The 26,157-nt window shown below is 39.1% G+C and overlaps 1 protein-coding gene across 3 annotated transcripts in view; it reads right to left on the bottom strand.

Annotated features, from left to right (window-relative positions):
- The window catches only part of LOC120865410 (HEAT repeat-containing protein 1), a 50,724-nt gene extending 44,653 nt beyond the window's left edge, over positions 1-6,071 (bottom strand). For 2 of the 3 annotated variants that reach the window (XR_005721392.1, XM_040242685.1), the window contains exons 1-6: positions 5,957-6,071; positions 5,481-5,641; positions 4,753-4,969; positions 2,780-2,921; positions 1,194-1,295; positions 660-800 (exon numbers count right to left, since the gene is read on the bottom strand). Coding sequence is in view for 1 of the 3 variants with exons in the window: in XM_040242685.1 (XP_040098619.1) it covers positions 660-800; positions 1,194-1,295; positions 2,780-2,921; positions 4,753-4,969; positions 5,481-5,622 (744 nt within the window). In the remaining 2 variants the exon portion in view is untranslated. Of the gene's footprint in view, positions 1-659; positions 801-1,193; positions 2,284-2,779; positions 2,922-4,752; positions 4,970-4,994; positions 5,006-5,480; positions 5,642-5,956 lie in introns of those variants that run through there. The other variant, XR_005721393.1, reaches the window with a different exon arrangement.
- Positions 6,072-26,157: the final 20,086 nt, after the last annotated feature.

The following is a 26,157-nucleotide window of genomic DNA, read 5'->3' as shown; positions in this document are numbered from 1 at the left end:
TTCTTTACAAGCAAACATCCACCTGTGTAAGGGAGACTTCAATCAGAAACAAAACAGTATCTGATTAAAGACAATAATTTGGGGACACTGGTGGGGGGGCTTTTGCAGTTCGTCTGTGGGGGACCTGAAAAGGCAGAAGGCTATGAGGCACTCGGGCAGGAGAAACATCAAGAAGAAATCAATACAAAAAGAATGAGAAGAGGGCCTCTGCCTTGGAGAGATTTTCTAATCCATTCTCTTTTAAAAACAATTTCACTTTTTCTTTTTCTCAAAGATTTTCTGATTTAGACCATTTTTCAAAGCCTTTACTGCGTTTGTTACTATATTGCTTCTGTTTTGGGTTTTTTGGCCACAAGGCATGTGGAATCTTAGCTCCCTGACCAGGGACTGAATCAGCACCCTCTGCGTTGGAAGGCCAAATCTCAAACACTGGACCAGCCAGGAAGTCCCCCAATGTTCATTCTTAAGGAGCTTCCTAACTAAGACTCCACTCTGGTAGGTTTTTAAGAAGTCATTTTCTTTCCCTAAAAATTAAATTTCATCAACCATCTGAAATAAACTGCCAATGTAAAAAACATTTATGCCTAAGTGAAATTTTCAAAAGCAAGAAAATTTCTTCCAGTACAAAATAATCTATTTTACACATAAGCAGGACCAACCTTTTGAATATATGGAAACAGCTTGGCAACTATATTGTCAGATAAGTTCTCGGCAGCCACCAGAGCAGACACAATGGTAGAGGCATAGAAAGTAAAGAGCACCCTCAACTGAGTGGAATTCCCAGGATACTCAGCAAAAGCCTGGAACGAAAACCACAAACCAAACACATTTAGGAGTGAAAAGCTAATGAGATATAAGTGTAAAAATATTTATAGCTCTCAACTACTTCAGGCTGACACTAATTTTACATGGCAAGAATAAACAACCTTCCTGACATTTTTAGACTGTGTCTTTGTTTAAACAGTCATTGTAAAGAATTTGGCAAGGAAGACAATAATTTATTTTTGTAGAAAAACAGCTTTGATGATGAAAGACTGATCAAGCTGCTCATGTTCCAAAAGTGGAGATCACTTAACAAAAGGCACTTCTTCAAAGTCCCACTACTACTACAAAAGGCCTTCATTTGCTTTCTCCAGACCGAGGAAACAACCTTCTAATGGAATTACATGTTCATGAAACAGTATACTACTCACCTTCACAGATTTTGTCACCAGACTACAAATGAAATCCATGAATCCAAGATCTTTGTAGCAGTGGGTAACCAAAGTTCCTTTAGCTAAGGGCACTCCAGATTGCTGTTACAGACAGGAAGAACCAACTGTTAACTAAGGATAATTCATCAACTCATCATTTAAGTACCTACCAAAGTAACAGCTTCAAACTGCTACAGTTCATTAATACAAAATATAGTCTTCCATTATAACTGGTGGTAAAGAAGAGATTAACATATAAAATTGTGCAAACTTAAGAAATTCAAACAAGAAGGGCCAGCAATGTGTGTGGAGGTACTCAGTGAAAAATGGTTACTTATCATGTGTTGCATTTTGATATGTATTTATCTAAATACAGATTCTCTAGATTCTTAGTAACTCTACCATTTAGACTTGGTTTGTGAGTCAATGTGATATGGTTTTGTCACTGCTTTAGAATAACACTAGTAACAGAAATAGACTAGGAAACCAGTCAACTTATACTGCTCTTCCCACGACCTAGCACTGTGCATGACATATGTAAGTGCTCAATAATTTTGAACAGATCAATGAAAAGATAATTTGCAGCAAACTGTAATAGTTAAGTGTGGTTTGGATACCTGAAACAAGTGTGTCTAGAGAACAGCAGGGTCTGTGTGTAGATTAGGGAAAAAAATAATGTTACTAGCAGAATGAGTAAAAGTTTGATAGGCCCTACTACAGGTTGGCCTTCTCTTCCTGAATATTCTTTAGTTTAAGTGCTTTACATCCAAATTCTTTTCTTCTTCTAATTAAATTTCCCATTCCTTTCTCTTTACTAATTCTGATCATGGACCACCTGTCATCAGCCAGAAAGTTACTCATTCCAAGGTCACAGCCTGTTAGCCTACTTTCATCCCATTTGCTGCTTGCTGGCCCAAATCATCACTCAACATTTAACAAAATTCTTACTAATAACATACATCTACTTTCTTTACTATAGTTACAAACAAGGTGGTAATGGCAAGTCAGTTGTTTTCCTACAAAATCATGCTATCTGATCTCAGCCAGAGCCTTCCTGTAAGGCAATCATCCTATTACTTATCTATAAATTCTTAGCATTTTCTTCACAATAATTTCCTGAAGTCCTTCAAGTCTTTTTTTTTTTTTTTTAACTTTTTCTAAGTATTTTATGCTTTTCTTCACCTGACTTTTTTAAGCTTTTCAGTTCCAAAATTCTAAATGCCAGACAGCATAGTATAATGGAAAGACAAGCTTTAGAATCAGATCTAGATTCAAATCTCGACTCTGCCACTTTAGAGCTGCTTGAACTTTGGTGAGTAACTTAATTCTCTGAGCCTGTATTCATCTGTAAAAAGTTTTTCTGTGGGAATCAAAGATAATAAAATACAAACTGCCTATTCTACTATCACATACCAAATAAAAGTCAGCTATTATTCATAGCAGTTTCAAATGGAAGCTAGGAAATAAAACTGATGGAGGTAATACTTGGTGTACTCTTAGGAACACCAATGGCTTTATTTTTTCCAAATAATACCTTTTATGAAGGCTTGCAATTAATACAGATACATGTCATTCAACAATCATACCTTAATTGGTAATAACCAGAACCATTTGTGCTTTGAATTATTAATTTTTAGAAGCTGTATAACCCGCACAAATATTCTTGTCTCGTGGTATGGCAGAACACAAGCAATGAGGCTATCTTGATTATAAAGATGGATATGGAACCTGGAGAAAAAAGAAGCAAACAATTCAAACGGATACAAAACTTACAAGGATATGTTTCCTTACGTGCCCAAATAGTACATCAGTGACCTAAACCCGCTTAAAACAACAATAAAACTAGAAGCAAGGTATAGCACACTTAAAGCACAGGCATTAAAGTATTCAATAGGGTTGGCCAACTCTTATGCAGTAATATTTTTAAATATTCAATATCAAAATTGACATCCATTCACTTTTTCTCAACTTAAAAAAAAACCATTTATTACATTAACATGATTTTGGGATCACTGCAGACAAACCAACAGAAAACCAAACTGGGTCAACTAGGCAACACTCGATTCCTCTCTGTTCTCCAAAGCTCACCTTCCACAGCTGTTTCCTCAGTTTACCTAACTATTAAAATCATGATCCAGATTTGCCAGAAGACTAATTACAAAGAAAATCATATTACCTTCTTTGAATACAAAAATTATGAAATTACAAACATATTTAATTTGTCCACGAATTTTACAAAACTTGGCATTGGTCATGCCACCTAATTAACATAAGAGATTTATTAATTCTGTCGGGTTCATTAAATCCTTTCTAGCCTTTAAGATCTAAATCCTTTCCAGGCTTCTTTCTCAAGATATTTTTCTTAATTCTCCCAGCCAAGTGATCCCTTTGTCTGTCTGAGCTCTCCCATCCCATCTCTCTTATAGCACCATACCTCTTGCCTTTTATTAGTTCTATCTTAGGGCTTTAGTACTAGCCAAGACACCACTTCTTTCATGAAGCTTTCTTCAACTACTTCAGGCATCACCATACACTCCCAAAACCTTGTATACACCCTTACTGTGGCATTTATTTCACAATGGTAAGAAAGGCCAGCATATTTATCCTTGTATTGAACTTAATGTTTGTTAAATAAATAAGTTACATGAATAAATAAATGCAAAACCAAAGGCAAAAAGTACTCCTTACAATAATGATCTATTTGGGGAAAATTAAATCCTAGAAGACAGACAGAAATAGTACAAATTTGACTCTTTTTTTGGTCTGAAGAATCTAACGATGTGATCATCAGAAGACCCAGGTTAAACTATGTTTTCTCAATGACTCACTGGCTTCCCTTACCCTCATGCCTCCAGTTAATGAAGTGGAAGCCTTTCTACTTTTAAAACATACATAAGAAAAAAAAATGTGTTAACTATGATGTGATACCAATGTGATGTAAATAAATGAGAAAATAAACTGAGTAAACTTAAGACAATTTCAAAAGGAGACGAAAGATCAGGCCTTGGAAACAAATTTATATCACCGCTTACTAGTCATGTGACTCTGCCAGCTTAACTTTCTGCACTTGTCTTCTCAATTGTATAATGGGGATAAAAGAAGCACCTGCCCCACAGGAGTGCTGTAAGCACTGAGGTAAGGCATACAACGTGCTTACCATCAGGCCTGGTGTCAAGTGTTCCATAGACATTGGCTATTACTGCTTTTCTTAAGTTATGGTATTTTAAAGAATAATATTATTCTCTTCCCAAACCACCATTTTTGTTATTTTGGCAGGAAGTTCAGTAACACTCATTGCCCCAAACATGCAGTAGCAATTTGTAATAGCGAAGTGACATAAGCCCCTTAGAACTAATGAGGTTACACTATTTACTCAAGATCTTCTAAAAAGTAGCTTTACTTTTCACTATCAATAAAAATGAGTTCAACATAGAAGGACATGCTTATCTCACCCAATACAAACCATATTTATCTCAATATTTAAATTAATAAATGTTCTCATTACTTAAAAACATCAATGTTATCATCCCATAATTATTTTTGTAATTTCATTTGCTACCTGTGGACCAACCACTCCAGACACTTCTGTGCCGGCTTCAGCAGGAAGTAAGGAGACAAGTGAATAAGAAACAATGAAATGTTTTCATCCAGCTGTTTGTTCACTGCTTTGGTCTGAACGCTGCGCTCCAAGGTTTTTGCTAGCTGGCTGAACAACGGTGCTTCAAATTGCTCAAAGGAAGGATCAATTCCAAGCAGCTCTTCCAGGCCAGTGCATCCTAGGAAAACTCCAGTTTATTTAACAATTCTTAGCAAGTAAACTCACCTCGCACTTCTTTTACAGTTTTTCTCTAACAGTCTCTCTCTTCTTTTAGAATAATATAGTCCCAAACATAGATTTCTATCCAACATAGAAAATAAATTTCATCTCACCAAGGAGAGGAAAATGTACCTCCAGGCAGGGGGCCTTTTTTCTTTTTTTCCAATACAATTTCAGTACAGTAACTAGGCCAGTCCTTGGAAGACCCCTCCCTGACCCCCAACCACTGCTTCCAGCCTCTTTCTTTCTACACCTTGGATGACTCCACCCAACCTTGGTGTGAAATTCAGATACCGCTACCTATACACAGTTTATGCATCTAGAGTGTAGTTATTTGCCATTCCCTTTCCTTTAACAACATAAGTCGAGTTAGCAAGTTACAAACCGCTAAGAGATGGGGTCAGAAAACACAGCAACATCCAGGTAACACATGCTTCCCAGGGCTTTTTCTAAGTTAAAAGGCAGCTCACCAATGGCAAAGGCGGTGTCTCTGTCGATGGTGGCCGCTTCCTTGGGGTCAAACAACAAAGAGGCAACTTCATCTCTAGATAAGAGACTGGCGTCACTCTGAGGGAGGGCGAGTCGTTGGAGCTGCTGGGCTAAGGACGTCATCTTTCACGTTGGTAGACTTCTAAAAACACAGGTTAAGAAACAGACCCACCGTGAGAACCCTCTACAAAATTGTAAGACGACGTAACGGCAAACAGCAAATATCTCACGTACAAGCAACTTTCCTCCGCACTGAGCACGGCTGCGGACACATCACCGGCTGTCCAGGAACCCCCAGACGCCAAACGTGCAAACCCCAAAGCAACAGCGATTATAGCTAATGACATCCCCGAGGGCCGCGCCAAGCGTTTTTCAGCTCCAACTCCGCGGAGACTCGAAAATTCGAGGACATCTTCCCCTCCCCTGCATACCGCCCCGACTCACAGCCCCTTCTCACCCAGAGCTCGACTCTGGACAGGACTCAGAAGCCAATGAATCTTCACTGCAGCTCCCACATGGGTACCAAAAAGTCCAGCTCTCGGCCGGAAATGTAGAGCACGCCTCGCGCGAACTTCCGGTTTCAGGCACTACGGCAAGAGAAGAGGTACAAATTTGCCGGAAAGCGAAACGATGACTCCGCCCCCAGGCGGCGAAGCCCCGCCCCTCCGCCGCGAGGTCCTGATCTGCTGGAGGCTTGTAGTCTGTACTTGGCTTGGTGCTGCGTTTCTTTCTGACTGGGCCTTTTGTGAGCTTTGACGTTCCGTAGCAGGAATCTTTCATTCAACATACTTATCCAGATTTTTACTACGTACCGGCAGCATGGCGCAGTGGTTAAAACTGAACCATGCAGTCACAGCCTGGGTTAATATACCCACTCTAGGGTCTTTGGGCTGTGTGAGCTGCACTGAATTCTCGTCTCTCGGAGTTCGGTATCTCCTCTATAAAATGAAAACAGGCTGAGAATTTCATCAGATGACCTACTCATCGCAGCGCGAGCCGCCCTGCAAATAAATGTTGGCTACCACTATTCCTGAAGCTTGGGGCCAGCCACTGTATTTCTGGAGTACACGCCCTGTGTGTTTCGTTGTTTTATTTTTCACTGCTGCTGCTGCTGCTAAGTCGCTTCAGTCGTGTCTGACACTGTGCGACCCCATAGACGGCAGTCCACCAGGCTACCCCGTCCCTGAGATTCTCCAGGCAAGAACACTGGAGTGGGTTGCCATTTCCTTCTCCAATGCATGAAAGTGAAAAGTCAAAGTGAAGGCACAGTCGTGTCCGACTCTTAGCGACTTCATGGACTGCAGCCCACCAGGCTCCTCTGTCCATGGGATTTTCCAGGCGAGAGTACTGGAGTGGGGTGCCATCGCCTTCTCCCTGTTTTGCACTAACCCTGGTGAAATACAATTTACAAACTACATCACACACTTCAGTTTAGCAATTCGATGAGTTTTAACAAAGGAATAAGTGGGTATCACTATCTGTCCATTCAAGACATAGAAAGTTTCCGTCGCCCCCAAAAGTTCCCTCTGGTCCCTTTGCTGTGTTGCCCGCCCCACTCCTGGTCCCAGGTAACCACTAGGCATCTTAGTATCACTATAGATTGGTGCTGCTGAAGAGTGTCCCATATGAGTATACCACAGTCTGTTCCCAAAGCAAGGGTATGTGCCCAAATGGAGTGAACTGGGTCCTCCAAGAAGCTGCACAGGATGCGGGAGTGAGATGGGATATCCTACCTGTATATTTTAGATGCATTCCTTTCTCTTAGGACGTGGAGTTCTCTTTGATGCCAAGGTGTCAGTCTTTTTTCTTGAAGATTGTTGGAAACAGAGTTATAGTTTCAGAGGCTCTCTTCTCTACTCCATGCAGATCTCTCTTTTTTGTGAACACAACCTTTCATTTTTGTTTTGTCTTAACAGCATCCACAACAACCAAAACAACTTCTCAGTTACTTCAGAGATAGCTAATGATCTTTTGCATGGGGTGTTGACTGCCTTGCAGAGAATGATGTGCTTTTTTTAAGTTCCAAGAATATCTCTTTCATCCTTAAAAACAGATCTCTCAAAGGAATTCTTGTTGTTGTTCTTTACAAAAATGATCAGCTTTGGGAGAAAGGCAAATAGAAATGAAAATCAGGCCTATTTTTATGCTCAAGACATATTGGTTTTTTTGCTTAAAAAAATCCTCGTATTTTTACAAGCCTCATCAACATGCAAATAAACAGAAAGATGCCACAAGTGTTTGGTTCAATGATGTTTATATTAGTTCCAATGATATATGGTACTCTGCTGAATTTTACTTTAGAAGTAAATGAGAAGAAAAAAATTTTTTTTAAGTAAACTAGAAAAGTAAAAAGAACAAGTCAGACGTTCAAAAATGTCATATCTGTTTTAAAAACATGCTGTGACCTTGAATTGTGTATTATTCTCCATTTTAAAAGAATTGTTTGGATATATTTCTGATTGTTTTCTGATTACTACCTCCTCAGTTTTTGTGATTATAAACTTATCTCCTGGTTTGATTATTCAGCTGAGCAAACTTCTTTTCTGTTGTTACTTGAATTTAAAATATTGGTTATAGATTATCTGTTGCTCTGCAATTCCTCTTAATAACCCTTTTAGTGCATTTTGCCATTTTATACTAATTAAATCCAGAATTTTAGCCATAGTGATATGTATTTCTTGATGCAAGGGTAAGCGTTATTTTCAGACATGGTATATTAACCATTCATTCATTCATTTGATCGGAGATATCACATGGCAGAGTGATCGATTCTGCTGCTTCTTTCAATCACTATTCATGGCAAGGACTCTGACCCCAAAAAAACAAGTTTGTAAGAGTGACTTGAATAAATGAGCTCTTTTTTAAAGGACTTTTAAAAGCCCTCCCTCACCCCATTCTTCTTTACTCCAGAACACAGATACTTTCATTCCACATGTACTTTATGCCAAGCTAGGCATACAGTGTGGACAAGACAGGTTAAGTTCTCTGCTCTTGTGGAATTTATATCCCACCAGAAAGTGACAGGTAAAAGGCAAATAGATAAATCAGGAAAACATTAGGTAATGTAATAAAAGCTCTGCGGGCAATAATAAAAAGCCATAGGATAGGAGTAAAAGAGGGAGGGCATCATTAATTGGAGTGTTTTGGAGAAGGACCCTCTGAGGAGGGAATATTTAAGCCAAGACCTGAATGACTAGTATTGATAAACTAGAAATACCCTAGACAGGATCAATCTTGATGTTCACTCCAATCACAGCAAGGCTCTTTTCTGCCTACCAAGTATACCAAGCTTGTATTTTCTTCACAGAGTTACAACTACCTGGAATGATCTGATTTGTTTGCTTACCTATTTATTTCTTTGCTTACCTATTTATTTCTATTCTATGAGTATCCACTCATAGAATACTGTCTTCACACTGGCATGGAGCCCATCCCTAAGATTTTGGTACCAAGGCAAAAGTGCAGAGGGCAACGCAGCTGTCAGTCTAGAATACTTAAGAGATGTAAATCAACCTAACACACTGTAACCTCCGATATGTTATAACCTTTAACTTTGATGAAAAAAAAAAAGTATAATGACAAAACAAAAATATTTTCATATGACTGAAAGACAGCAAAATACAAAAGATGACAGCATTTAATTATTATCATACCTGTCTGGATACAATATGGGCTTCCCTGGTGGCCCAGTGGTAAAAAAAAATCTGCCTGCAATACAGGAAAGGCAGGATCAATCTCTGGGTCGGGAAGATCCCCTGGAGGAGGAAAATGGCTACCCACTCCAATACTCTTGCCTGGGAAATCCCATGGACAGAGGAGCCTTGGGGGCTACAGTCCATGGAGTTGCAAAGATCTGGACACAACTGAGTGACTAAGCATGCACGCATGCCCACACTGGATACAATATTGATTGACTGAGAGTTAATAGGTTTCCTATATATTTAGCCCATAGAATTTTGCCTTCATGTCAGCACAATTATGTTGTTTAATTGAGAATTTCACAAATTGTGTCCTATTGACAAAAATGATCAAAAAGATTAAAAAATAAAATTTAATTACATTCAAAGTGTACAAAATTTAAATGTATTTTCATAAAAATATAAATTATGTACAATAACCCATACATTATATTTTTCACTTATTCTCAGTGTTTTCAAAAGAATTATCCTCAACAAGGCAAAAAAGCACAGGTTATAATGTCAACATTTTAAATGAAATTAAATAAAGCTAATTTTTATTTTTGGAAAATATTATTACCTTATTATAATAAAATATTCATAAAAGTTATTCACAAGTTTGTCATTCCATGTCTATCTAGTTGCCAGTGTAAAGAATCAATATCCCACCACATCCCCTCTGCCAAAAAAAGGAAAAATCAGCATTCCCTTTCATTCATGCTGTACTTATATCTGTGTTAGTCACTCAGTCATGTACAACTCTTCAACCCCATGGACTGTAGCCTGCCACACTCCTCTGTTCTTGGGGTTCACAAGGCAAAAATACTGGAGTGGATAGCCATTCCCTTTTCCAAGGGATCGTCCCCAACCAGGGATCAAACCCGGGTTTCCCACATTGCAGGCAAATTCTTTATGCCTGAGCCACCAGGGAAGCCCTTATCTATATCTACCTATTTTCAAATTTAAGGATCATATGAAGTGTTTAATGCTGTTAAAGGATCTTTAGTTACCACATCCAATCGTTGAGAATATGTAGTACAGTAGTTCATTTGTACCTCCAGAACCGTAAATTGGAAAACAAAAGGAAACAAGAAATTGCATGTTTGGAATTACTTAGAAATAATACTTTATACTTTACTATGCAAAAATCTAATATGTACATGCAGTCTAAAAAGAAAAGTGTGACGAGTTCACCAATTTGTCTTTTCTCTTACTTAAGCACTTCTGGATTGGAATCTTCCCCCCATACTAAAGCAGTGTCCAGAAACATTATAATCCGCAAACCTTCAGAACATTCAGACAAGGTTGTCTTTTATTTGAGAACACAGGGCGAGAAACTGTTTCCCTGAAGCTTAAGTATATAAATCAAAGACTGGAGATTGATTTAGAGTTATGGACCGTGTCACAGCAGTGCTAAATGGCAGTTTCTGAAGGACAGACTTCTACATTTTAAAACAAATTTCTCATGTATTTGTGATATTCATGTGCAGACCTTGGGGAGTTCATCTTTCAGTGTCATATCTTTTTGCCGGGGTTCTCAAGGTAAGAATACTAACGTGGTTTGCCATTCCCTTCTCCAGGAGACCACGTTTTGGCAGAACTCTCCACTATGACCCGTCCATCCTGGGTGGCCCTACACAGCATGGCTTATAGTTTTATTGAGTTGGACAAGGCTGTGATCCATGTGATCAGTTTGGTTCGTTTTCTGTGATTTTCATTCTGTCTCCCCTCTGATGGAGAAGGATAAGAGGCTTATGGAAGCTTCCTGATGGGACAAACTGACTGTAGGGGAAACTGGGTCTAGTTCTGAAGGGAGGGGCCATGCTCAGTAAATTTTTAACCCCATTTTCTGTTGATGTGTGGAACTGTGTTCCCTCCCTGTTGGTTGGCCTGAGGCCAGACTGTAGTAGGGGTAATGAAGGTAATGGCGATCTCCTTCAAAAGGACTTGTGCACACACTGTTGTATTCAGTAACCCTTTCTGTGCAGCAGGCCACTGTCGGCCCGTGCCTCCGCCAGAGACCCCTGGATACTCACAGGCAAATCTGGCTCAGTCTCCTGTGGGGACACTGTTTTTCTCCTGGCTCCTGGTGCGCACAAGGTTTTGTTTGTGCCCTCCAAGAGTCTGTTTCCCCAGTTCTCTGGAAGTTCTGTAATCAAATCCCACTGGCCTCCAAAGTCAAATTCCCTGGGAGGTTCTCAGTCCTTTGCTGGATCCTGAGGTTGGGAAATCTGTTGTGGGTCTTAACAGTGCTAGAATTTTTTTTGGTATAATTGTTCTGCAGTTTGTGGGACCTAACAGAAGCAGAAAATATTAAGAAGAGGTGGCAAGAACACACAGAAGAACTATACAAAAAAGACCTTAATGACCCAGATAACAACGATTGTGTGATCACTCACCTAGAGCCAGACATCCTGGAGTGCGAAGTGGGCCTTAGGAAGCATCACTGTGAACAAAACTAGTGGAGATGATGGAATTCAAGCTGAATTATTTCAAATCCCAAAAGATGATGCTGTGAAAGTGCTGCACTCAATATGCCAGCAAATTTGGAAAACTCAGCCATGGCCACAGGACTGGAAAAGGACAGTTTTCATTCCAATCCAAAAGAAAGACAATGCCAATGAATGTTCAAACTACTGCACAATTGCACTCATCTCACATGCTAGCAAAGTAATGCTCAAAATTCTCCAAGGCAGGCTTCAACAGTATGTGAACTGAGAACCTCCAGATGTTCAATTTGGATTTAGAAAAGGCAGAGGAACCAGAGATCAAATTGCCAACACATGTTGGATCATAGAAAAAGCAAAAGAATTCCAGAAAAACGGCTATTTCTACTTTATTGACTACACCAAAGCCTTTGACTGTGGATCACAACAAACTGTGGAAAAGTTTTCAAGAGATGGGAACACCAGAGTACTTTACCTACCTCCTGAGAAATCTGTATGCAGGTCAAGAAGCAACAGATAGAACCGGACATGGAAAAACGGACTGGTATGTCAAGACTGTGTATATTGTCACCCTGCTTATTTAACTTCTAGGCAGAGTACATCATGCAAAATCCCAGGCTGGATGAAGCACAAGCTGGAATTAAGATTGCCGGAAGAAATATCAATAACCTCAGATATGCAGATGACACCGCCCTTATGGCAGAAAGCAAAGAGGAACTAAAGAGCTTCTTGATGAAAGTGAAAGAGGAGAGTGAAAAACCTGGCTTAAAGTTCAACATTCAAAAAACAAAGATCATGGCATCTGGTCCCATCACTTCATGGCAAATAGATGGGGAAACAATGGAAACAGTGACAGACTTTATTTTTCTGGGCTCCAAAATCACTGCAGATGGTGACTACAGCCATGAAATTAAAAGATGCTTGTTTAAAAGATGCTTGCTCCTTGGAAGAAAAGCTGTGACCAACCTAGATAGCATATTGAAAAGCAGAGACATTACTTTGTCAACAAAGGTCTGTCTAGTCACAGCTATGGTTTTTCCAGTAGTCATGTATGGATGTGAGAGTTGGACTATAAAGAAAGCTGAGTGCTAAAGAACTGATGCTTTTGAACTGTGGTGTTGGAGAAGACTCTTGAGAGTCCCTTGGACTGCAAGGAGATTCAACCAGTCCATCCTAAAGGAAATCAGTCTTGAATATTGATTGAAGGGACTGATGCTGAAGCTGAAACTCCAATAGTTTCGTCACCTGATGAGAAGAACTGACTCATTTGAAAAGACCCTGATGCTGGGAAAGACTGAAGGCAGGAGAAGGGGACGACAGAGGAGGAGATGGTTGGATGGCATCACTGAGTTTGAGTAAGTTTGAGTTTGAGTAAGCTCTGGGAGTTGGTGATGGACAGGGAAGCCTGGTGTGCTGCAGTTTATGGGGTCGCAAAAAGTCGGACACAACTGAGTGACTGAACTAAACTGAACTGATGTGGATACCTTAGGCTGGTCCAAGGATGCTGTTGAAGACAGGACTTTCTCAAGGTTGTGGCTGAATCACTGCTCCAAAGTAAAGTGCCTGGCATATCAGTTCAGTTCCGTGTCCATCACCAACTCCCAGAGTCCACCCAAACCCATGTCCATTGAGTCGATGATACCATCAAACCATTCATCCTCTGTCATCCCCTTCTCCTCATGCCCTCAATCTCTCCAAGCATCAGGGTCCTTTCAAATGAGTCAGCTCTTCACATCAGGTGGCCAAAGTATTGGAGTTTCAGCTTTAGCATCAGTCCTTCCAAAGAACACCCAGGACTAATTTCTTCAGAATGGACTGGTTGGATTTCCTTGCAGTCCAAGGGACTCTCAAGAGTCTTCTCCAGCACCACAGTTCAAAAGCATCAATTCTTCAGCGCTCAGCTTTCTTCACAGTCCAACTCCCACATCCATACATGACCACTGGAAAAACCATAGCCTTGACTTGACTAGATGGACCTTTGTTGACAAAGTAATGTCTCTGCTTTTGAATATGCTATCTAGGTTGGTCATAACTTTCCTTCCAAGGAGTAAGGTCTTTTAATTTCATGGCTGCAGTCACCATCTGCAGTGATTTTGGAGCCCCAAAAATAAAGTCAGCCACTGTTTCCCTATCTATGAAGTGATGGGACCGGATGCCATGATCTTCATTTTCTGAATGTTGAGCTTTAAGCCAACTTTTTCACTCTCCTCTTTCATCAAGAGGCTTTTTAGTTCCTCTTCACTTTCTGCCATAAGAGTTGTGTCATCTGCATATCTGAGGTAATTGATATTTCTCCCAGCAATCTTGATTCCAGCTTTTGCTTCCTCCAGCCCAGCGTTTCTCATGACGTACTCTGCATAGAAGTTAAATAAGCAGGGCGACAATATACAGCCTTGATGTACTCCTTTTCCTATTTGGAACCAGTCTGTTGTTCCATGTCCAGTTCCAACTGTTGCTTCCTGACCTGCATACAGGTTTCTCAAGAGGCAGGTCAGGTGGTCTGGTATTCCCATCTCTTTCAGAATTTTCCACAGTTTATTGTGATCCACACAGTCAAAGGCTTTGGCATAGTCAACATGGTTGACAGTAAATATTTATTAACTGAACAAATGAATGAATGAATGTAAATGCGTGTAAGCTCTAGCTCTATCTCCTTCCTGTTCAAGAAATGTGTATCAGAATGCAAGTAAGTAAGAGTAGCATTGTTACAAGAATAATTTAGAATAAGATTATTCTCACTATTACAACTGATGGCATACTGTCTCCTTGAAAATGTATCTACTGATGAGAAACAAAATAAGATGTACGTAATTAACACTGTAAATGCAACATGTGAAATCTATATGTTAGCCAAGTGCCAACAAATAGATGACTGGTTCAGTGAGAAGTGAGAAATTAAGAATTTGTTTCTTCATGTTGTGTCTTGCACAAAGTCATATACATTATTATGAAGCTGAGCACTTGTGATCTTGCCACCCAAAATTACAACTATTTTTACCTGGTTATTTTGAAAGGCACTGGTAGAAAGTTGAAAAGAAAAAAGAAATGGAAATCAAACTACAGCAAATACCTGCTATATCTTTAATAACCAGCAGATGACACCAGAGCATTTTTCTGACCCCAAGAGTGCATTCAGCCGTATCTCCAGGTACCTTAAAGGAGCTACGGTTTCCAAACTTAAGGTTTGATTGTGATGTACAATGATAAAAATTGGTTCATTAAATCTTCCACATAAATTAAGATTTTTTTAAATAAAAATAATGTTTTTAAACGTTATTTGGAAAGCGATGGAACTTTTAAATGTTTATATTTTCTTAGCTAATGAGAAGCATTCACAATCATCTGTTTAACAAGTACCCTAAATGATGGGTGTGGGTAGCCTGAGTCCCCTCACTTGCACCCCATCCTAAATTAAATTCCATTGAATATTTGCCACTGGAAAGATTTTTTGTTTATTAGAGTAATGGCGAAGTAGAGAACCAGGAAAGCCAGCAAAGTGAAATAAATAGTTATCAGAAATCTTTGGGTGGGAGTGGGGGTAGGGGGAAGGACTTGGCTCTATGTGAGTCAAATTTGAAGAAGAACTTGGGGCAGAGAGAGCAGTTTGGGGGATAAATTGAAGAGAAGACCAGTTCTCTGTATGACATGATATTAGATTAGAGGTAAACAGAAGAAAAAAAAAGCAATTTATTTGATTTGTATTACATTAGAATTCTTCCTCTGGTATTTTAAAAAGACTTCTATGAAGATTCAATTTATTTTCAATTCTATTCGGGACCCAGACTAATATTCTTGTCATGTAACTATGCTGTAGCTAGCTTCACGACCAAGTAAGTCAGGCTAGTTTTCTGGAGTTATTTAAGTGTAAATAAAGTGACAAAAAGCATATTTCCTAGTGATATGATTATATACTAGAAAAGTCATGGATTCAGTTCTGAAAACAATTGGAAATAGTATAGAATGCTGCTACTGCTACTGCTAAGTTGCTTCAGTCGTGTCCGACTCTGTGCAACCCCAGACAGCAGCCCATCAGGCTCCACTGTCCCTGGGATTCTCCAGGCAAGAACACTGGAGTGGGTTGCCATTACCTTCTCCAATGCATGAAAGTGAAAAGTGAAGGACATTAAATCAGTGCAAGTATATATACGCATACAAACATACATGTGATGTCTAGAACATTTTATCTGTAATTTCACGAAAACAAACTGAGAAAATAAAGACCAATTTCCAATAGCAAAACACACACATAAAAGTACTTGGAGAAAAATGTATAAGGTCTTTGAGAAGAAACTATAAAGGCCATCTTGTGATGGCTATACAACTATAAAAGATCTTGTGATCTTGTGATCATTTTAATAGAAAATTAAAGTGAAAGGTTTGAATGAATGGAGAAGATTGATAGCTGTATTATGCTCCTGGATAGGAAGACAAATATTATGTAAAATGTCTGTGTGCCATCTCCGAGTTAATATACATATTTAATTCAGTCTTAAGAAAAAATCCCAGAATGGTTTTTTTAATTTGACAAAATGTTTCTTAAATTGATATAAAAGAGTACATCTTAAAAATTCTCTGAGGAACACTTAATGGAAAAGTATAATAGGAAAGATTAGCATTATCATATATTAAAAATATATGACAAAGCAGCTGCCAGTAAAAGAGTATAGCTCTGGGGCAAAATTAGACAAATAGGTCCTCAGTACCCAAACAGCTGGGTTTCCCAGGTGGCTCAGTGGTAAGGAACCTGCCTGCGATACAAGAGATGCAGGAGACGCGGGTTTGATCCCTGGGTTGGGAAGATCCCTTGGAGGAGGGTATGGCAACCCACTCCAGTATTCTTGCCTGGAAATCCCATGGACAGAGGAGCCTGCCTATAGTTCATGGGATCACAAAACAGTTGCACAGGAGTTAGTGACTCAGCCACCGCCGCTGCCACCACCACCCAAAGAGCCAGATAATCAAGAAATAAACCCCAACTTTAGTAAACGTTTAAAATAGTACAATGTAAGTATCAAAAACAATCAGGGAAGAAAATTTGCACTAATTAGTGTTGGGGTAAATACTTTGAATGGAGTAAAAAAATATATATATATATAATCACTTCAATCCATATGCAAGAAGGGACTCTAGATACCTAAAGAAATTATAGTTCTGAACAGAATGGAATAACAGGTACTGTTTTTACACTCCCACTGGAAACAACCAAAACGTGGACAAATATAGGAAATGCTTTTCAAGACACTGTACATTAGGCAAGTAAGTTGTCAATGGTCCTAGAAAGAAATGAAATAAGCAAGGTGAGCCTCATGGTTGCCCCAGTTTACCACCTTGGATGAGTCTCCTGGCAGAGCAGGATGGACTCTCTGAGCTGAAGAAATGGACCTAAGAGTCCAGGAAGGACAAGGCAGCTGAAATTTGTAGAAGAGTATGAAGAGAGAATCTGAGAGAAGGCTCTGGAGACCTGCAGAGGGCCCCCTTGAGTAATGGTCGGCACTTGCTGGTGAGGGAACTACCTCAAGCTGAGGAAAGAAGAGTCTGAAAGAATCAGAGGGGACAATACCTGTATTCACACGTGACCAGGAGTGAAATTCTATCCAATCATGAGGCTGTCATCTCAGTCATTTCACCAGTGAGAAAGAAACTACAATGTGTGAGACGAAAAATTCACTACATGGGAATAATGACAAAGTAAATACCACAGAGGGCTTCCTAGGTTACACAGCAGAAAAGGATTCATCTGCCAGTGCAGGAGATATGAGATGCAGGTTCCATCCCTGGGTCGGGAAGATCCCTGGAGGAGGAAATGGCACCCCACTCCAGTATATTCTTGCCTGGGAAATCCCATGGACAGAGGAGCCTGGCGGGCTACAGCCCATGAGGTCGCAAAGGATCGGACATGACTGAGCAGCTGAGCACACACACGGTATCACAGAGGAAAAGAACTTGAAAGCATAGCAATAGAAAGTAATCAGAATGAAACATCCAGAGAAAAGAGGTTTTGTTCGTTTGTTTCGTGAACAAAACATCAGTAAACTATGGAACAATTTCAAGTGGGCTAATGTGTTTGTAATCTGAGTCCCCAAAGAAATGGGGCAGGCAGAAAAAATATTTGAAGAGGCAATCACTGGACATTTTCCAAATTTATGAAGAATGATGATCCATAGATCCAGGAAGCTCAATAAGCACCCACACAAGGAGCAAGATGAAAACAACACCGAGTCTCATCCTAATCAAATGCTGAAAATCTATATTAAAACAAGTAGTAGAAAACCCACAAAATAATGGAGCTGCATATTTATCAATATGGGGAATGATGTGAGAGAAGACTTCCTAGACTTTTCAGAAAAAATTATTGAGGAAAAGTTCAGCAGATATAACTACATATAAACGGCAAATTTAAGTATCTTCTGCTTTTGAAAATAATGGGTAAACAAACTAAATGACCTTGAAAAGACAAGCAACAGAGTGAAAAAACAACAAATACAGAAAATTAAAGGATAAAATACGTATATATGTATGCTTGTAACACATAGCTCATAAGAATAATGATAAAAACACTGAGTTCAATAGATAAACAGCCAAAAATATAAACAAATGATTCACATATACAAAGTCCAATTATTAAATTTACAGGAAAATGTTCAACTCTGTAGGAATGTAGATTAGATTAATGTACCATATACCTACTAAATTAATGTACCATATATCTACTAAATTAATGTACCATATATCTACTAAATTTTCTACAAAGTAATGTTTATTCCTGGAAAAAGCAGATTTAAATTTATATTTGGATGCATTACGAGTGATACTATAAATCAGTATCACCCTTTCAGATGCAGTTTGGAAATATGCAGCAGGAATGCAAAATACGTTTATATCCATTAACTTCCTAATTTCATTTCTGTTAAGTCTGTAGCTGTCCAACAAGCCACAGTTGTAAACAGACTGTTGTCACTTTATTATGTGGAATGGTGGATTCTAAAAAGTAAAGTTACATATAATTAAATGTACAGTTAATATACAAGTATAGATTTTAAATATAAGCATATAGCTTAACAGTTTAAAACAAAAATAATCAGAGATCAATTGAAAAAAATGAAAAAAAATAATCAAAGGTCTTTTCCTGAATTATCTATGCATACCAACCATTTTTACACAACGTTATTTTTCATTTGAAGTCAGCTTCTAATATTTGAACTTTAGTTTTCTTCATAAATAGCTTCACATAATTGATTAAAGAAAATCTGTTTACAAGTATTTAAATAAAAGAGGACATTTTGGGATATGCTTTTTAGTCCCAGTTTGATTGAGAAATAATTGGCCTCAGTTCAGTTCAGTTTAGTCGCTCAGTCGTGTCCGACTCTTTGCGACCCCATGAATCGCAGCACGCCAGGCCTCCCTGTTCATCACCATCTCCCGGAGTTCACTCAGACTCATGTCCATCGAGTCCGTGATGCCATCCAGCCATCTCATCCTCTGTCGTCCCCTTTTCCTCCTGCCCCCAATCCCTCCCAGCATCAGAGTCTTTTCCAATGAGTCAACTCTTTGCATGAGGTGGCTAAAGTACTGGAGTTTCAGCTTCAGCATCAGTCCTTCCAAAGAAATCCCAGGGCTGATCTCCTTCAGAATGGACTGGTTGGATCTGCTTGCAGTCCAAGGGACTCTCAAGAGTCTTCTCCAACACCACAGTTCAAAAGCATCCATTCTTTGGCACTCAGCCTTCTTCACAGTCCAACTCTCACATCCATACATGACCGCTGGAAAAACCATAGCCTTGACTAGACGGACCTTAGTCAGCAAAGTAATGTCTCTGCTTTTGAACATGCTATCTAGGTTGGTCATAACTTTTCTTCCAAGGAGTAAGCGTCTTTTAATTTCAGGGCTGCAGTCACCATCTGCAGTGATTTTGGAGCCCCCCAAAATAAACTCTGACACCGTTTCCACTGTTTCCCCATCTATTTGCCATGAAGTGATGGGACTGGATGCCATGATCTTCGTTTTCCGAATGTTGAACTTTAAGCCAACTTTTTCGTTCTCCTCTTTCACTTTCATCAAGAGGCTTTTGACTTCCTCTTCACTTTCTGCCATAAGGGTGGTGTCATCTGCATATCTGAGGTTATTGATATTTCTCCCGGCAATCTTGATTCCAGCTTATGTTTCTTCCAGTCCAGCGTTTCTCATGATGTACTCTGCATAGAATTTAAATAAGCAGGGTGACAATATACAGCCTTGACGTACTCCTTTTCCTATTCGGAACCAGTCTGTTGTTCAATGTCCAGTTCTAACTGTTGCTTCCTGACCTGCATACAGATTTCTCAAGAGGCAGGTTAGGTGGTCTGGCATTCCTATCTCTTTCTGTATAAGGCATAAAATGTGATGGTTTCACTTATATATATTGTGAAATGATTACCACAATAAGTTCAGCTAAAATCCATCTTCCTGAGTAGAATCAGTGAAAGGAAGAGAAAAAAGCTTTCTCCTTGTTATGAGGACTCTCAGGATTTATTCTCTAATAGCTTTCCTATCTATCACACAGAGGTGGTCACTATAGTTACCATGTTATACAGTACACCCTTCATACTTATAATTGGACGCTGGTACCTGTTGAATTAAAAGGGCTTTTCTTTAGCCTTAGAACAAAAGAGCATACTTTGAAGAAGATATTCAGTTCTGAGAATCAGATTTCTGTAACAGAAAGAATTATGAAATGAATTCACTCTATTTGCTATACATATAAAGACAAAAAATTTTTCAGTCTGTATCTCAGAGGACCTCTCTGTAAAAATCATACTTATATAAATTTTAAGCTACCAGTGTAATTACAGAATTAAAGAATTCAAGGTCTTAGATTACAGGGCAATGTATCCATATATAGACAGTTATTATTTTGGACTCTCAGATAGGTAAATGGGGAATCCATTACATTGAAGCTTCAAAATTGGTCACATCAAAGTTCTCTGAATGTTTTAAAGGTTGGAAGGATGGTTGTATACCTTTAAAAGTTAATTGGATTAACAATAGCAAAGGGAGTTCTATTTTATTTCACACGTTGTTAGCCTTTTGTTTTCATCGCATGTTCTGTCAAGCATTTCAAAAGATCGCAGAACCTTTAGGGAACCATAGCTTTTGTACAAGAAGTACATCAAAGAAGACTATAAAAATAACAGATTGAAATATTAAACATCTTTCTCCCGATAATAAGGAGCCTGGGATCGCTGTGCAAGAGATATGATTCATTCAGAGTTTGCGTGATTTGTAACTGTAGTTTATACACAATGCTTTCTTAGAACTCATACCATGATCACTAATAAAATGAGCCTCCAAGTACATTCCAGGTTTTCCTGGAGTGTCAGTTCAAGTTAATTCAGTGAACGTCAACTACATCTCTGCAGTGTGCTTGACGCTTTGATAAATGATGGGAAGGTGACCAATACACAAGGCCCATGTTTTCCCAGAAAGAGGTGTTAGCAGAATCTAGTACAGAGGCAGCCGTTGAAAATAACCTCTGCCATCTGTGTAACAGACATGAGACCAGAGATTGAGGGCACAAAAGGGGTCAGCTCTGCCCAGGGAGTTCATCTTCCCAGGGAAGGTGACGTGTGAGCTGCATCTTGAAACATTGAAAAGAAACAAACAAGGGGTGACATGCCTGGGGGTGAGTTATTCTGAGCAGTGGATCTACCTGTGAAAAGTCACTGAGACACAGAGCAGAGAGTTTGGGGAACTGCCAGGCTGATAGGAACACGGAGTACACTCAAACAAAAAAAGGCAAGAAAGGAAGTGGGATTGGGAGACCAAGACTGGATATGGAAGATGCTCTAAGCTAAATCTCTTTAAGGCAGGAAAGCTGTAAATTGGGTCAAAGGAGCAAAGGCTGCTGGCAGAGACCAGTAGGAGGTGATAATTATGATAGTTCATCCTTGGGGTTATGTTACCATTTTAATAAATTTCTTCACAAATGCCATTTAGAAATTATTTCCTGCATTTTAGGGAATTTGGGGGGGGGTGGATATGTGTATCTGTGTGGCTGAGTCCCTTTGCTGTCCACCTGAAACTATCAAAACATTGTTAATCGGCCATGAAAAGTAAAAGTGTTAGTCTGTCATGTCTGACTCTTTCTGACCCCATGGACCATAGCCCACGAGGCTCTTCTGTCCATTGGATTCTCCAGTCAAGATTACTGGAGTGAGTTGCCAGGCCCTTCTCCAGGGGATCTTCCCAACCCAGGGATCGAGCCTGGGTCTCGTGCATTACAGGCAGATTCTTTACTGTCTGAGCCTATACTCCAATATAAAATAAAAGGTTTTTTTAAAAGAGAAAAGAGATTATTTCCTTCATTTTATAGTATGATTGACTGAAAATTTAAAAGGTAAAAGTTTTGAAACTGTGCAAGGATGTTATGAAATGAAAAGCTACCAGAAAGGAAGGTGTCACACAAAAACCAATGGTAATTAAGATGTGAGCCTCTGCCTATGTCTGGAGCTCGGTGGAGACTCACAAATGCCTTACATTTAGGAGCTGGTTTCCAAAATGCCACTTAAAAGAAACAGTAACTCAATGGGATAAGTGAGTGCCAGAGTCGGAAGGGCACATCAGTCAAACTAACCTTGCCCTGGGTAGATTTTCCATTGCTCTGTCATAATCTTTTTTTCCCCTCCTGAGGCTAGCTGACGATTTTATTAGCATTAGTATGATATCTACATATCTAAATTTAGCCAGAAAGACATTAACTGATATAGTTTCATCAGTAGAATTACCAACAGTTAGAGTCCATGTCAAATATTGAGCTTTTGTCCTTGAATTGTTACATGTAGCACTGAATAAAGGATTATGTATTTCTAGTGCTTTTGTGACTTTTTTTGGTGCTTTTTTTGTTTTTAGTTAAAATTGCTGACTATAGCGGTATTTGTCTTCCCTCGAATCAGATAAGATTGTCAGATTCCATGTCTCTAACTAGACCTCCCACCTCCTCTGGAATCCTCAGCGGAAATCTCAGGACTATACACTATGGTTTTGCAGATAGATCAGAAACAGCCCAGAAAAGTCCATTATGATGCCAGACATTTACATCTTTAGGAAGGCAATTTTGTTTTCCATGTAACTCCACATGTAGTCTTTTATGTATGAAAAAACATTTATTTTGCACACCATGCAGCATGTGAGATCTTTAGTTCTCTCACAAGGGATCAAACCCACACCCCCTGCATTGGAAGCACAGTCTTAACCGCTGAAGAGCCAGGGAACGCCCCCACGTGTACCATTTTCTGATTAAGGAAAATATCAAATGGTATGTTTTGGGAGGGCAGTTTGGCACCACCTACACAAATTTTAAAAATTTGCTCATTTTAAGAAAGCAATCCTGGGACTTCCCTGGGGGTCCAGTGGTTAAGACAGTGCACTCCCAGTGCAAAGGCCACAGGTTCCATCCCTGGTTAGGGAACTAAGATTCTGCATGCGATGCAGCATGGCCAAAAAGCAGAGAAAAATAAAAAAGCTATCCTGGAGAAACCTAATACATACACATTGAATATATGTTCCCATGTATTTCATAATTTTTAGATGGTGAAAAATTGGGGGCAATGTAAACGTCCATCAGTAATGGAAATTGTTTCATGGACTAGGGTATCTCTGTACCATGAAATATAAGACTGCAGTTGGATAGAATGTCCACCATATAGTATTAAGTGGAAAAAGCAAATTATAAGATAATATATGGAGTTTGTTTTACCTTGTTATAGAGAAGTATATTTGAATGATGTACACCAGATTTTTAACAGTGATTACATTACACCATGGAGTGGACTCCGAAAGTGAAGCAAAGTACATTTTTACTTTATATACTTAAATATTGCTTACAGCTTTTTTTTTTTTTAACGAGCATGCATTACTTTTATCTTTTCTTTTTTTGGAAGAAAAATCTGAGTCTCAGATAAGTGAAGTAATTTGTTCAAATCACTCAGTTAGTGAAAATGACAAGATGAGAATCCAGGTTTTCTAATCCCAACCAGATGCTTTTTCTCCCAAACAAGGCCTTGAGATACTTTACCTGAACATCTAGCTTCCTGCAGGGTTTCCCTGGTGGCTCAGACTGTAAAGAATCTGCCTGCAACACAGGAGACCTGGGTTCGATCCTTGTGTCAGAAGGATCCCCTGGAGAAGGCAATGGCTACGCACTCCAGTATTCTTGCCTGGAGAATTCCATGGACAGAGGAGCCTGGAGGGCTACAGTCCATGGGGTCACAAAAGAGTCTGATATGACTGAATGACTAACAGCACACACACACTAGCTTTCTGCAGATCTAGTCAGGTTGCATATTTCTTAAGAAAGTAGGTTAAAAATAGGGCTTCCCTGGTTGTCCAGTGGTTAAGACCCTGTGCTTCCAAAGCAGGGGGCATGGGTTTGATCGCTAGTTGGGGGACTAGGATTCTGCACGCCATGTGGTGTGGCCTAAAAATAAGTAAATAAATAAAATTTTAAATTAAAAAAAAATTTTAAGAACAAGTTAAAAAAAGAAAGTGGGTAAAGTGTATCATTTCCTTCTTTTATCAAGGCAAATAAATTTCTGAGCCTCTTAACAATATATCCTTCTCAAAAATTTTTTTCTTTAGTACTATTATAATCGTCATGGAAATATTCATTTAAAACTACTATACTTTATTTATTGACCAGTTCTGACCACTTCCCTAACTACTAGCCCACAAAGACAAGATTGAAATTAAGTTGGATATTATTTCATAGTTGAACAGAAGACCCAGACTTTCCAACAGAGCTCATAAGTCTATTCGCAACTACAGAGGAATTTGCTATCATGTTTCCTCATCTGTTCTTAGAATATCTTTTGCTGTCTTACTCAACCATAGTTGTTATTTTTAGCTGCATTTTGGTATTCATGATGGATGGCACCACTGCTCTTCACAAAATAAAATATATGAAATCTTTGTTTAAAATCGACAGCAATAATAGATTTTTCCATATGCCTAGTTTTTTAAGTTTGCTTTTAGAGATTAAAAAATTTCCAGTGTGGAGTTAGAATTTTCAGACTTTAGGAGTAGCCATAATATACGGTTGATCTTTTACTCAATTGATAAATGAGACGTCTGAAAGTAATTCAACCAGGGTCTTCCGCACTGCAGGCAAATTCTTTACCATCTGAGCCACCAGGGAACCCTGAAGAATACTGAAGTGGGTAACCATTCCCTTCACCAGGGGGATCTTCCCGACCGAGGGATCAAACTCAGGTCTCCCGTATTGCAGGCAGATTTCTTTACCGTCTGAACCACTAGGGAAGCCCGTAATTATTGGGTTGATCTTTTTCTCAATTGATAAATGAAAGGAAGCATCTAAAAGTAATTCGAGGGTAATTACATGTTTAATTGAATACTTAATTATGTTGGAAATGTCACTATGCTAAATAAAAAGAGATACCAAAATGTGTATCTCAAATTATCCCTACTCAGTAATCGTGTATATTTTATATCTAATCATATATGCAAAAAATAAGATCTTGAAAAAATGTATACCAATATTAATATTAACTCTGGATGATGAAACTCTGATTTCTGTTTTCTTCTCCGAATTCCTTGCAGTTTCTCCTTTTGTTGAAAGAATGTTTATTTTCGACATCAGAATAAAAGACCTAGAAGCCAATTTAACTTGAAACAATACTTTCTAAATGTCATTTTTTGAGAACAATAGTCAACTTTAGGCACTTGGAAGAGAGTGACATAATCTCATTTTAATTTGTGTGTATTCTTGCTGGTTTGCTAAGCAGGAGACACCAGTTCAATCCCTGAGTCAGTAAGATCCCCTAGAGAAGGAAATGGCAACCCACTCCAGAATTCTTGCCTGGGGAATCCCATGGACAGAGGAGCCTGGAGGGCTACCATCCATGGGGTAGAGTCCAACACAACATAGCAGGTAAACACTCTTGCTGGTGATAAGGTGTAATTGAAATCTGACCTTTTTAAAGAAAAATTAGCCTTCAGTGAAGAGAGAAAAGAAAACTAAAAGACAAGAAGAGAGGGAAAAGAAGTAAGTAGACTGACTTGATTTGCTTGGGTGGAGCACAGATTTCAAACTAGGATGTACAAAGCCAGGGACTTCCAGGCAGGGACTTGATGGTAGAAGGGAGGGTGTGTTATAGAGCGACTGGGAAAGGAAACTTTCTTCTGGGCACAGGAAAGCAGCAGCTGTAAATGGGTTTTCCTTTCCTCACCCCATCCTTCAGTCATGCCTTAACACAATCTCAAGTACGTAGCAGGCTTTTTTTCTCTTTTTTTAGGCTGATAAATGAATAAAGTACAGCTGTTTGAACCTAGATAGGACTGAAGTAGTGACTACCATAATAGGGGGAAAATCCAAGATGCAGCTCACTGTTGCTGGGATCACGATGTTGGTGGACAGCTCTGTTACTCAGCCGAGGCCACAAGAGTTTGTACTGGAAAGCCCTTTCGTGGGTCCTGACATGACAGTTAGGCAGAGTAGACTAAAACGGGGAAACTGAGCTAATTATCATAAAATACAAGAGTTG

The sequence above is a fragment of the Oryx dammah genome, unplaced genomic scaffold (genome assembly GCF_014754425.2).
Source record: "Oryx dammah isolate SB20612 unplaced genomic scaffold, SCBI_Odam_1.1 HiC_scaffold_6, whole genome shotgun sequence".
Classification (NCBI taxonomy): domain Eukaryota; kingdom Metazoa; phylum Chordata; class Mammalia; order Artiodactyla; family Bovidae; genus Oryx; species Oryx dammah.
Note: the sequence above shows the minus strand (reverse complement) of the source record. Positions and strands in the feature narration are given on the sequence as shown.